The sequence below is a fragment of the Amblyraja radiata genome, chromosome 32, assembly GCF_010909765.2.
Source record: "Amblyraja radiata isolate CabotCenter1 chromosome 32, sAmbRad1.1.pri, whole genome shotgun sequence".
Taxonomy (NCBI): Eukaryota; Metazoa; Chordata; class Chondrichthyes; order Rajiformes; family Rajidae; genus Amblyraja; species Amblyraja radiata.
Genome location: NC_045987.1, coordinates 27,845,084 through 27,859,223, shown reverse-complemented (window position 1 = coordinate 27,859,223; position 14,140 = coordinate 27,845,084). Strand labels below are relative to the sequence as shown.

Here is a 14,140-nt window from a genome sequence, read left to right as displayed (position 1 = left end):
ATTGGGCGTGAGGAATTCTATGTCCCGCCAGCCTTTCCCCCCCCAAAATTTAGCAACTCAAAATGCAGGTGCGTCTTCATCGGTGCGGTAAATGTTATAAAAAGTATCGAGTTTTGTATCAGACAGCAGCCCTGAACTACCATCTACCTCATTGGTGACCCTCAGACTATCCTTGATCGGATTTTGCTGGCTTTACCATGCACTAAACGTTATTCCTTTATCATGTATCTATGCAGTAAATGGCTCGATTGTAATCATGTTTTGTCTTTCCACTGACTGGTTAGCACACTACTGAAGCATTTCACTGTACCTCCGTACACGTGACAATAAACTAAACTGTATCAGTAAAAGTAAATTGGGTACATATAACATATAACATATAACAATTACAGCACGGAAACAGGCCATCTCGACCCCTCTAGTCCGTGCCGAACACATAGTCTCCCCTAGTCCCATATACCTGCGCTCAGACCATAACCCTCCATTCCTTTCCCATCCATATAACTATCCAATTTATTTTTAAATGATAAAAACGAACCTGCCTCCACCACCTTCACTGGAAGCTCATTCCACACAGCTACCACTCTCTGCGTAAAGAAGTTCCCCCTCATGTTACCCCTAAACTTCAGTCCCTTAATTCTCAAGTCATGTCCCCTTGTTTGAATCTTCCCTACTCTCAGTGGGAAAAGCTTTTCCACGTCAACTCTGTCTATCCCTCTCATCATTTTAAAAACCTCTATCAAGTCCCCCCTTAACCTTCTGCGCTCCAAAGAATAAAGCCCTAACTTGTTCAACCTTTCTCTGTAACTTAGTTGCTGAAACCCAGGCAACATTCTAGTAAATCTCCTCTGTACTCTCTCTATTTTGTTGACATCCTTCCTAAAATTAGGCGACCAAAATTGTACACCATACTCCAGAATTGGCCTCACCAATGCCTTGTACAATTTTAACATTACATCCCAACTTCTATACTCAGTTTTACGTTTTAGACTTAACAATTTTTGCACATCTCCTTTATCAATTTTTCTTTGGTTATGGATTAACGTGCCAGTATTCACATACTAGACCTATCTATCGTGAGTTCTTCATATGGTAGACCTAACATTCAAATCAGCAAACTTTCTATCATAAAACAAACACAACGTGACCAAATGCCAGAACTCTTGACATTTTACTTTATCCAACATAATGCGACCAAGGCTAACTCGCTCCCACTGAGATTAGTTGGATTGAAATAGACTAATCATTCTGGCCATGATCTCTCTCTCTCTCTATGGTTCAGCTATTTATTCAAGAAACATATCAAGGCATGGAAACAATTGGAACTACTATTACTAATAACTGAAACTCTAGACTTACTCAAGGTGACAATTTGGCCCTCCAAAACAACGCACTGTTGCTGATTATGTTGTATTTTTCTTGATTGTTCTTCCATCAAGTTCACTTCCGCAACTACCTGGTCCAGTTCATTTTTCTTGTCTGACAATTCGGCCTCCAAACCTTGGATCTGGTCCTTCACTTTAGTTGCAGATTGCTCCAATTTTGTCTCCTCACATTTAACATCCTTTTTAATACACTGCAACATCTACACAGAATAAATGAGAAATGCGAGTAAACCCTTTGTGTATCACGCGAGGTCAAGCAGATGTTGATTCCAACACTGTTCACACTAGTGATACACGTGCTGCCACCTTCACTAAGCTAGGAACTTGGACTCCTAGATCCCTCTGCACTTCAATGCCGTTAAGATGAATAACAGAGGAGATTTACTAGAATGTTGCCTGGGTTTCAGCAACTAAGTTAGAGAGAAAGGTTGAACAAGTTAGGTCTTTATTCTTTAGAGCGCAGAAGGTTAAGGGGGGACTTGATAGAGGTCTTTAAAAAATGATGAGAGGGATAGACAGAGTTGACATGGATAAGCTTTTCCCATTGAGAGTAGGGAAGATTCAAACAAGAGGACATGACTTGAGAATTAAGGGACAGAAGTTTAGGGGTAACATGAGGGGGAACTTCTTTACTTGGAGAGTGGAGGCTGTGTGGAATGGGCTTCCGGTGGAAGTGGTGGAGGCAGGTTCGATTTTATCATTTGGGGGTAAATTGGATAGGTATATGGACGGGAAGGGAATGGAGGGTTATGGTCTGAGTGCAGGTAGATGGGACTAGGGAAAAATAAGTGTTCGGCACGGACTTGAAGGGCCGAGATGGCCTGTTCCGTGCTGTAATTGTTATATGGTTATATGGTGATGAGGAACGGTAAAAACTTATTAATATGACATTTTAAAAATCATTGAATGATTTTGAACACATAATAGGATGAAAATCACTGAAAATGATCACGAGAATCGTACATATGGAAATGCAGCATCAACACAAAATAATACAAAATTGCAGCGTTTAAATTCAAAGGAATAAATTTGAAATCTTTCTTATTCTTAAAATTACTTTTAATGTCCTTAGCTTTGTTGTCAATATCCTCATTTTCATTAACTTTAGTATGTTTCTGGTCAATTCTGGCTTTGAGATAGTTTTATAACACTATCAATTTACATACCTTTTGCTGTTCTGCGAGTTCGCACTGCTTTTCTTCAATTTGTTGCTGAATTCGTAGTAACTCTTGTGCTTTCTTTTTTCCATTCTCCAGGTAGGATTGGTATTTACTTTTGCTTTGATTAACATTTTCTTTCAAAGTCAGCTGCTCAGCTTTTAACATGTCATGTTTTTTAGTGACATTCTGAAGATCCTGAGACCACAATAACATGTAAATGATATTCTGGCATTAACATCCACTTAGTTAACACAAATTCTGTAAAACACCATGGTACAGTTAATCTTACAATTGAAAATGTAAGAGTTTTGCAAGATTTTTAAAAATTAAACAGTAACTTCAATGTTTGGAACCCATTTAGGACTGAAACATTTCTTCTTGATGAATCTTTGGACTTCTCTGCTCTGCAGTGATGTGGAAGCTCAGTCACTGATGGGGTTCAAAACACTGATCAATAAATTTCTTAACATTAATCAAACAAAAATATGGGGATAGGCAGGAAAATGGTGTTCGAATTAGGTTAGTCATGATCTTGCTGAAAGTCCGAGGGACCACAGTCTACTCCGACCTATATTTTACTAATAAACAGTAAATTAAAATGAAAGGTGCTGTTACTATAAATTAAATTAATATTGACATGGTTTCTATGGTATTCTTTTTGCATAAGATGTGGGCCTTGCTTACAATGTCAGTAATCAGCATGAGACTGAGATGAGTCACATCTGAACAAACTGTGAGATGATGGAATTTCCTCGGCTTTGTCAGGGTGCTGGATATAGTGAGTTCCACATCTTTAGCACTGGGTGAAAATAATATCACCTCGTCTCCCCTCAATTTCAATGATTTCGTCTCCCCTCTCCCCAATGATTTGACATTTCTGTCCCTGATTTTTGATCTCTCTGCAAAGAGATATTGTTTGTTCCACCTACCCTTATTTTAGTTTCACTTCCTTTATTCCTGCAAGAAATTTGATTATTTTCTCATTCCATTTTTTTCCACACTTTTTTTATTATTAACATCAACCCTGCCCACCATTCAACACTTAAATAAACGTAAAAAGAAAATCAACAGCAACAAATCAACTCAGAAAGTTCATCTGAATTAAAATTCTAAATTTGGTCTTAATCATTTCAGGATGGCTTGTGCATTTTCCTCCTTAGGTGAGTTCTTAAAATTGACAGTAAAGTCCAGAGCGAAGTTTGCAGATTCAACCTAGAACAAAATAATGTAATTACCTGTTCAGCTAACTGCAGCTGATCTTTAGTATTTCGGAAGTTATCAATTAGCTTTTCCAGGTCTGCCTTTTCCTCTATTCAACAAAAGTATATGTTGACAAATAAGATACTTTAAAACAAATAAGATATTTTCATACTTTGCAGGAAATTAGATATCTCTACAAAGCAACTTAAAAATCAAATGACAAAAATATGGTCATCGAGTCATAGAGCAGTACAGCACGGAAATAAGCCCTTTGGTCCATCTTATCCATGCTGACCAAGTTGGCATATTGAGTTAGTCCCAAGTCCTGCTTTTAGCCCATTGCCCTAAAAACGCCTCCTAGCCATACATATGTTAAAATATCTTTAAAAAGCCATGATTGCATCTGTTTCTATAGCTTTTTCTGGAGGCTCATTCCAGATACAGACTAAACATAGAGTGAAAAGTCACTCTAGACAATAGACAATAGGTGCAAGAGTAGGCCATTCGGCCCTCCGAGCCAGCACCACTATTCAATGTGATCATGGCTGCTCATCCCCAATCAGTACCCCATTCCTGCCATCTCCCCATATCCCCTGACTCAGCTATTTTTAAGAGCCCTATCTAGCTCTCTCTTGAAAGCATCCTGAGAACCTGCCTCCACCACCCTCTGAGGCAGAGAATTCCACAGACAAAAAGGACTATACGGTTGAAGGGAAAAGTCAAAAGCCTGTACCTCTTAAATCTCTTCCTTCTCACCTAAAACCCACACCCATTAATTCTAGAATGCACTAGACTAGGTGCGGACCCGTTGGGCCTGTCCCCCCAGGTAATATTCCACCACTGACCCACAGACCCCAACTGCACACGCACGGCTGAGGGGTTCCCATTGTGACGCCAGAGATCCCCATTGTGTTGCGAGTCACGGCAACCCTCCCCAACTGCGCCTCACCATCCCTCATCCTATTCCCTATCCTCCTCCACTCCCCCTTATCCCCAGCACTTCCTCCCCCTCCCCCACTCCCTCCCTCACCTCTTCCTTCCCATACGCTCAGTCACTCCCTCCCTCCATAACCCTTCTCCCCTCCCTACCCCCCTACATACCCCATCTATCTTCCTGCTCCCCCACTCCTCACCTCCCCCCATTCCACTCCCCCACCTCTCCCTCTACCCCCACTCTCCCTCCTCACCTCCCCCATTTTCCCCTTCCTCTCCCCCTCCTCTCCCTCTATCCCCCTGCTCCTCACCTCTCCCCTATCCCACCCCCTCACAATGAAAATCGTGATTTTTCTTTAAAATAACCTAAACACAATGTTAGCTGTTAATAAAAACACAAGTATTTGATTAAATGGAGGTTTTCTTAAAAACGATTTTTTTATGTCAATGAGATTTGTGATCCCATTGTGACTTCGACGAACGTGGCTGACAGGCAGGGAGTGGAAAAGTGGTTTGAAATTTTTTTGTAAAGTTTAAAATGTCAAAAACATGTAAAATATAACATCAATCCATTTTGACAACATCATTGTGAATAAAAACGGAAGAATTTGACTAAAACAGACTTTTGTTAAATCACGATTTTTTATGTCAATGAGATTTGTGATCCCATTGTGACTTCGATGAACGTGGCTGACAGGCAGGGCAAGTGGGAAAGTGGTTTGAAATTTTTTTGTAAAGTTTAAAATGTCAAAAACTTGTAAAATATAACATCAATCCAAACAAAACTTGTTTCTTTTACATCCCAGGACAATGGTGAGTAAGGTGGGCCAAAAATTGGAGCGCTTTTGCGGGGTTTTGGGATCTCACGCGCCTGTCTAAATCACTCGTTTCCCTTGTCCCTAACCAGTCTGAAGAAGGGCCTTGACCCGAAACATCACCTATTCCTTCTCTCCAGAGATGTTGCCTGTCCCACTGAGTTGCTCCAGATTTTTGTGTCTATCTTCATTAATTTATTTAGTACTTATACTGCAATCACTGCCACTCACACGGAAAAGAGAGGGTCAAGAGCATTTTGTTGTCATATGTACCGAAACGTAAATTGTAACTATCGTTCAATTCTGAGCGGGCCCCCCTTTCTATCTCTCTCTCTCTGTCACTCTCCGTCTCCAGCCGCCTTGCACATGCGCACTGCCACGGCAACTGATCGGCGCCGGGCGCTTTTTCCCCTCCCTTTGCATGGTTGGAGATCTGGCCAGCATTGCTATCCGATCGCCGCCACGACCGCTGAAAACCAACGCAGAATCGCTCCCTGGAGCTGGAGAAACTCCCTGGAGTAACTCTTGCTTCTTGGTTTCCTGCTCATCCAAAAATATTCCAAATGGAATTTAAACTGGAGTGGACCCTCCACAACCAAACTCCAAACTCTGAAAAGTAACAGTTTATCTGTTTATTTATTATGTATATATATGGTCTATGATATATAGACACACTGAACCTTTATCTTCTGTCCTGTACTATGTTTACATATTCTGTTGTGCTGGCAGCAAAGCAAGAATTTCATTGTCCTATCTGGGACACATGACAATAAAACTCTCTTGACTTGGACTTAAGCAAACAAGTATCTGGTTGGGTACCTATGGTAGGGTGAAGACTATTCCATGCTTTAATTGTGCGGGGGAACTCCATGGAGCAGCCAGCATTTCTGGATAGAATAAATTGGGTGACGTTTCGGGTAGAGACCCTTCTTTGATTTCCTCTGGGTTTAGTGTTTTTAGTTTAATTTAATGTGTGGAAACAGGCCCTTCGGCCCACTGAGTCCACGCCGACCACCGATCACCCGTACACTAGTTCTATCCAACACATTAGCAACGCAAGTCAAGAGTGTTTTATTCTCTCACGTCCCAGTTAGAACATTGAAATCCTTACTTGCAGCAGCACAACAGAATATGTAAACATAGTACTCTGTAAACAATGTTATAAACGAGAAACCAACAGTGTATATTCATATAAGAATAAATAACTATATAAATATGTGTGTGTGTGTGTGTGTGTGTATGATATATATACCCACACACACACACAATTTCCCTCTGGGATTAATAAAGTTCTATCGTATAGTACCGTGTATGTAGGAAGGAACTGCAGATGCTGGTTTAAACTGAAGATAGACACAAAAAGCTGGAGTAACTCAACAGGTCAGACAGAAGGTACACAAAAATGCTGGAGAAACTCAGCGGGTGCAGCAGCACCTATGGAGGTCATACAGAATCTCTGGACAAAGGAAAATATTACGTTTTGGGTTGGGTCTGAAAAAGGTTCTTGCACACCTTTGGAATGTGGAAGGAAACAAGAGCACTCGGAGAAAACCCATGCGATCAAAGGGAAAAGGAGCAAGCCATACAGACAGCACCCATATTCAGGATCAATTCTGGGTCTCTGGCACTTTTAGGCTGCAACTTTATGGCCAATGTACTGCCCCATAGTCTTGAACTGAATTAAAAAAAAAGTAGCTGTCACTTAGAGATTTAAGACTGGAGTTTATTTTTTTTAGTAACCAAATTTATCAACGTATAATTTTTTGTGTGTTGGAAAATAAAATGTAGTGGCACAGCTGGTGGACTTGCTGCCTCACACGCCAGTGTTCGATCCTGTCCTCGGGCACTATCCGTGTTGAATATGCATTCTCCCTGCAAGCATGTGGGTTTCCTCCCACATCCCAAAGACGCATTGGCTTTGTAGGTTAACTTGTCTGTAAAATTGCCCCCAATGTGTAGGGAGTGGGTGAGGAAAGTGGGATAACAGAACTTGTGTGAATGGGTAAACAAAAATGCTGGAGAAACTCAGCGGGTGAGGCAGCATCTATGGAACGAAATAAATAGGCGACGTTTCGGGTCGAGACCCTTCTTCAGACTGATGTGAGGGTGGGTGGGGGGACGGGAAGAAACGGAGGCAGTGGGCTGAGGGAGAGCTGGGAAGGGGAGCAGGGACTACCTGAAATTGGAGAAGTCAATGTTCATACCGCTGGGGTGTAAACTGCCCAAGCAAAATATGAGGTACTGCTCCTCCAATTTATGGTGGGCCTCACTCTGGCCATGGAGGAGGCCCAGGACAAAAAGGTCGGATTCAGAATGGGAGGGGGAGTTGAAGTCTGAGCCACCGGTAGATCAGATTGGTTATTGCGAACTGAGTGGAGGTGTTGTGCGAAGTGATCGCCAAGCCTGCGCTTGGTCTCGCCGAGGTTGATCATACGCTGAATAATCCAACCACATTTTTGTTTGGAAGTGGAAAGAAATAATAGAAATTGCATTAATTGCAACGTGTAGGAGTTGCAAGAGTTGAGATACTGTATTATAATTTTGCTGCATGTCATTGTTGTATATATCATGTCTTGATTGGTGAATATGTTTAGTTTGTGACTTTATTGGAAGCAGAAATAATATGTGAATGCTTCATTGAGTATAATTCCTACTGGTGACTACGCACTTCGTCCGAGCACATTATTGCACGCGTCATGCAAGCCATCTTAAATGACCACCTAAATTGTCATTTGGCAATCTAAAAAGCTGCCTAGGTTGCCCGGCTGGAAACAGAGAAAAAAAGTTAAGTGAGAGCATTGTAAAGTATGCTACTAAATTTGGTGACTTAAACATTCATTTAGCTTTAATTACTTCCATTCCCATGCAACTATTTCTACACCATTGGTTGCCAGGTAGACCGTGTGTCATGCAATAGCTTCTGATTTTATTGTTTCTTAATGATCTGGCAAGCAGAAGCAAACCTCCAAGTCCCAAAGTAGATAAAGGTAATCTCCATTCAGTTAGGCAGCATGACATGTACAGAGGTTTCCAGTTTCAATACAATATACTTTACTAAAGTAATTGTTATACCTTGTAGACAGTTTTGTGTATATGCTGTCTTCTTATTTAATTCGTCCTTCTGGATCTTAATTTGATTTATTTCCTGATTCAGTTCACTCATCTCTGTTTGTAGTTTCTGCAGTTTAGATAGAGCATTTCTGTTGAGACCTTCCGTGGCTTCAACAGCTCTGGAATAACACAAAAGTAAATTACAACTTAAAATATCTAAATTGAATTTAAGTATTTTTATTTATCAAAATGTATTCAAAGAAATATGAAAAAGTTAGGTGGGGGCAATTTATTGGATTCTCCAGCAAAACTGAAAATAAGGATATTGCGTAATGTTAATAGTACACTGATCCAAATGTTCAAGTTCAAGTGCAAGTTCAAGTGAGTTTATTGTCATGTGTCCCTGTATAGGACAATGAAATTCTTGCTTTGCTTAAGCACACAGAAAATAGTAGGCATTTACTACAAAACAGATAAATGTGTCCATATACCATGATATAAATATATACACACATGAATAAATAAACTGATAGTGCAAATAACAGAAAGTGGTTGGTAATAATCAGAGTTTTGTCCGAGCCAGGTTTAATAGCCTGATGGCTGAGGGGAAGTAACTATTCCTGAACCTGGTTGTTGCAGTCTTCAGGCTCCTGTACCTTCTACCTGAAGGTAGCAGGGAGATGAGTGTGTGGCCAGGATGGTGTGGGTCTTTGATGATACTGCCAGCCTTTTTGAGGCAGCGACTGCGATAAATCCCCTCGATGGAAGGAAGGTCAGAGCCGATGATGGACTGGGCAGTGTTTACATAATGTGCAACATTGCAGCAAAAATAAATTGTAACAGTAAAGTAAATAAAAAACTTCCACGAACGTCGCACTTCTACAACCTCAGAACTTTTACAATTAATGAAGTACTTCTTAAGTGGAGTCCATGTTGTGATGTAGGATTCACGTCAGTCAAGTAGTGCAAGGTAAAGTGCCACAAACAGCAGTGAAATAAATATACAGCAACATTTCCATGCCACTCCCCCCTTCTCCAGTCACTCTGAATAATGCTGCAGAATTCTTCACATCTACCAAATAAAGTTAACATTGCATCTGTAAGACAGCACCTCAAATTGTTCCACACACTGTCAGTACTTTAACAAAATGGTTGTCTGCATTGTGTGCAATTCCCTGGTGTGGGACTTAACCTATGACACACTGCTTTAGATGTGAACTGTCTAACAGATGTAGAAATTCATTGTTCTTCTCAGAGATATTGATGAAGCATTTCTAGTGTTTATGCTTTTGTTTTAGATTTCCACATTCTCCATTTTTGTCTCTGGGGTTCTATGTACTTCATGATTCAGCATTGCAGAGGAGCAAAGGTGAGAGTGAACATGAGCCATAGCCATGACAGAAATGGCTTAATTAGCCTAATCATCAGAATTAAACTCCAAGGATTTGCAACAGTAAGATCGTTTGAACCAAGGAACTGATTGTGGACTTTGGAAGGAGTAGGAGGGGGACCCACAGCCCCATTTATATCAATGGGTCGATGGTTGAAAGGGTCAAGAGCTTCAAATTCCTGGGCGTGCACATCTCTGAAGATCTTTCCTGGTCCGAGAACACTAATGCAATTATCAAGAAAGCTCATCAGCGCCTCTACTTCCTGAGAAGATTACGGAGAGTCGGTTTGTCAAGGAGGACTCTCTCTAACTTCTACAGGTGCACAGTAGAGAGAATGCTGACCGGTTGCATCGTGGCTTGGTTCGGCAATTTGAGCGCCGTAGAGAGGAAAAGACTACAAAAAGTAGTAAACACTGCCCAGTCCATCATCGGCTCTGACCTTCCTTCCATCGAGGGGATTTATCGCAGTCGCTGCCTCAAAAAGGCTGGCAGTATCATCAAAGACCCACACCATCCTGGCCACACACTCATCTCCCTGCTGCCTTCAGGTAGAAGGTACAGGAGCCTGAAGACTGCAACAACCAGGTTCAGGAAGAGCTACTTCCCCACAGCCATCAGGCTATTAAACCTGGCTCGGACAAAACTCTGATTATTAATAACCTATTATCTGTTATTTGCACTTTATCAGTTGATTTATTCGCGTGTGTATATATTTATATTATGGTATATGGACACACTTATCTGTTTTGTAGTAAATGCCTACTATGTTCTGTGTGCTGAAGCAAAGCAAGAATGTCATTGTCCTATACAGGGACACATGACAATAAATTCACTTGAACTTGAACACTTGAACTTGAAGAACCAGGTAATCGGTAATATTTGTGTTAAGTTTTATTGGAAATTATCAACGTTGATAAGTAGCAATGTTACAAAATTTTGAGATTAAAAAAATCAAGTCTGCAATTTATCCCATCAGATAAAGCATAAAAATAAGTTTAATTTGACACCTAATTCACTTTCATATCTCAAGTATTTAAAAAGTTATGGCCATTTTCATACTGGGAAATTAGCATCTTGTTCCCTATTGATTTTCTATGGACATAACAAAAAAGCTGTGATCGTGAACAGTCAAAAGCCCATAACTTTCTTAAAAATTAAGAGAACTGAATGAAATTTTCAGTTATCATAGATTGAAGCATTCTGAAACAAATATAAAATATTCTTACTTGGATGACCTGAAATTAAAGCATATAATTAGTTATTACCTAATTGTAGCTAATTTCAGACTTCAATTACTAGATCTAAACATCTATCCATTTCTTAATAAATGATTAACATTTTTAAATAGCCTAAATGTCCAAATAATATTCACAAATAATTCACAATAAAACATGATTTTAAAATCTCATTTACATTAATTTATAGGCCAAATGGAAGGAATTTAGTGTTCAATTGCTGTAAATTAAAGTCCATTTTAAATCAGCTTTCCAGTGGGTCCCTGTGGAACGCGCTGGTTTAGAACGTTCAAATTGCGGTAGATTTGTGCCCCAAATGCCCAGAAAAATACTGCGGGATATAATGGGCCCAAAATGAGTTACTCGCAATATTAAACTTTGTATAAAGGGATCTTTAGAAGCCCTTTTTAATGTAAATATATACAGCATACCTTAAGATATTTGCTTTATGAGACCCTGCGGTTGCTGGTGTTCGCGGGTTTAGAGATTGATTTTTAAACTACTATAACTATTTTACGAGGCCTTTAAAACTAATAATAGCTTTTGCGACGGGGTCTTTCAGCGATTTCCCGTTAATAATTAACTAGGCTGAACATCTTCGATTTGAACAGCCTAGAGAAAATCGCGTTTTAAACCCGCCCCCCTCTAAACGGCGCCAAAATCGCGCACACCGCAGCGGCAGATTTTCAGCGACGCTTCAGGTAGGCTTTGCAACATACCTATGATAAGTTGCCCAATTACTGACCTTTTTGTTTGAGAAAGTTTATTCTCCAGCACAAGGCAATTCTCCCCAATGTGTTTTTTCTCTTTATCCAGAGATTCAATATTGTGCCGAAGGGAATTTTTCTTTGAGTTCAGCTGGTCTATTTCTTGCCGATCCTTCTCAAAACCCTGTTTCAGATTTTCTATTTCTGCTTGCTGATTCTGGGAGATAAGCTGCAGGCTTTCCAGTTCACTCTTCTCCTAAAGTAAATCGACATTTAGTGCATATTGTGAAAATTAATGTGGTAATATTGACCAAAGTCTCACACCCTTCTAGAATCTGAGTAAGTTTAAAATTCCATTAAAAAAATCCCATTATACACACGTTTGCTCAATGAATATGCATGCATCTTGCACATTTTCTGAATCAAATAAATGATCATTTATGCTGATTAAAAATTCAATGTTTTGATGATTACCTCCCATTGTAATGTCCAGTGCTACACACCACCAGATGGGAGAATGCCCTGCTTTAAGCACAGTGTTATCATTTTACCCACAAATAAACTAGATGTACCAGCCTTTTTTTCTTGAGTTCTGCAAGAGAAATTATTTTATCTGGATTATGTTTAATAAGTGAATAATGAATGTGAATGAGCTTAAGTTTATTGGCCAAGTAGTCACATACAAGGAATTTGCCTTGGTGCTCCGCCCGCAAGTGACAACAACATACAGTGACAGTTAGGAATGACACATAAAACATTAATAATAAAACATTATTGAATAATTGAGGTAGATTCTACTATTAAATTTATAGCACATTCTACTCATGCTAGTGACTCAAAGTGCATTGCACGATGCTGCATTTTTCTCTATTAATACTACTTTTACAGTCCCAATAAATGAAAACAGAGAAAAATGCTGTCTCAACTGACTCAATAACTAGTAACAGTTACCACAAAAATACTTGATATAAAAATATAAGCAAACCTGATAAGTCATTACTTTTACTAAAAGAGATATTGCTCAGAAACTGCCTGAGTACATCGTACCTGACTTATTTAAACAGACTGATACACGTCAATTTCAGGGATACAGGGAAATAAGGAGGGGAGATGTGCTAACGGAACTGCTCTCTGGCAGCCAGCATGAACCAATGGCTAAACTTCCTACTATATCATTACAGGTACATAGTATGATAGGATCCTATCAATTTCATGAACAGCAAGATCATGTAAAATTGAATAAAATGATAGAGAAAGTACATTAAATGCTTTCAGAGCTGAATAGATCCTAGTTTAAAAAGAAGAGCAGAAATCACAGGGGCTTTGTCCACAATATTCTTCTTAGATATGGGGCTGGTGCCAGTAGTCTACATATGCTGCACATTTGTTCGAATAAGTTACATAACCAGCAACCACAGGGGTATCAGTGTAACATCAGTAGTAGAGAAAACATTGAGACAATAACTCAGGGCAAAATTAATCGGCACTTAAAGAAAATTAGGTTGTTAATCAATTTGTTAAGGATGACATATGCAATGGTTTGGGGCCATAAGTGTAGCACACTTAAGATTCGTCAACTTTTAAAAATATCTCGACAAGTGCCACAACATCGTCATAAGCAAGGTACACTAAAATGCTGGAGAAACTCAGCGGGTGCAGCAGCATCTATGGAGCGAAGGAAATAGGCAACGTTTCGGGCCGAAACCCTTCTTCAGACTGATGGGGGTTGGCGGGGAGAAGAAAGGAAAAAGGAGGAGGAGGAGCCGAGGGCTGAGGGATGGGAGGAGACAGCCCGAGGGCTGAGGAAGGGGAGGAGACAACAAGGGCTAACAAAATTGGGAGAATTCAATGTTCATGCCCGCAGGATGCAGACTACCCAAGCGGAATATGAGGTGCTGTTCCTCCAATTTCCGGTGTTGCTCACTGTGGCCATGGAGGAGATCCAGGGCAGAGAGGTCGGACGGGGAATGGGAGGGGGAGTTGAAGTGCTGAGCCACCGGGAGGTCAGGTAGGTTCTTGCGGACCGAGCGGAGGTGTTCGGCGAAACGATCGCCCAGCCTCCACTTAGTCTCACCGATGTAGATCAGCTGACATCTAGAGCAGCGGATGCAATAGATGAGATTGGAGGAGATACAGGTGAACCTCTGTCGCACCTGGAACGACTGCTTGGGTCCTTGAATGGAGTCGAGGGGGGAGGTAAAGGGACAGGTGTTGCATCTCTTGCGGTTGCAACGGAAAGTGCCCGGGGAGGGGGTGGTGCGGG

General features: G+C 40.5%; 1 protein-coding gene across 8 annotated transcripts in view; it reads right to left on the bottom strand.

Moving 5' to 3' along the window:
* cntrl (centriolin) overlaps nucleotides 1-14,140 on the bottom strand; it is a 176,114-nt gene that overhangs the window by 35,334 nt on the left and 126,640 nt on the right. For 7 of the 8 annotated variants that reach the window (XM_033048986.1, XM_033048983.1, XM_033048981.1 and 4 more), the window contains 5 exons: nucleotides 11,916-12,133; nucleotides 8,566-8,723; nucleotides 3,781-3,854; nucleotides 2,552-2,740; nucleotides 1,360-1,585 (listed from right to left, as the gene is read on the bottom strand). In XM_033048986.1, the coding sequence (XP_032904877.1) occupies nucleotides 1,360-1,585; nucleotides 2,552-2,740; nucleotides 3,781-3,854; nucleotides 8,566-8,723; nucleotides 11,916-12,133 (865 nt within the window). Of the gene's footprint in view, nucleotides 1-1,359; nucleotides 1,586-2,551; nucleotides 2,741-3,780; nucleotides 3,855-8,565; nucleotides 8,724-11,915; nucleotides 12,134-14,140 lie in introns of those variants that run through there. The other variant, XM_033048989.1, reaches the window with a different exon arrangement.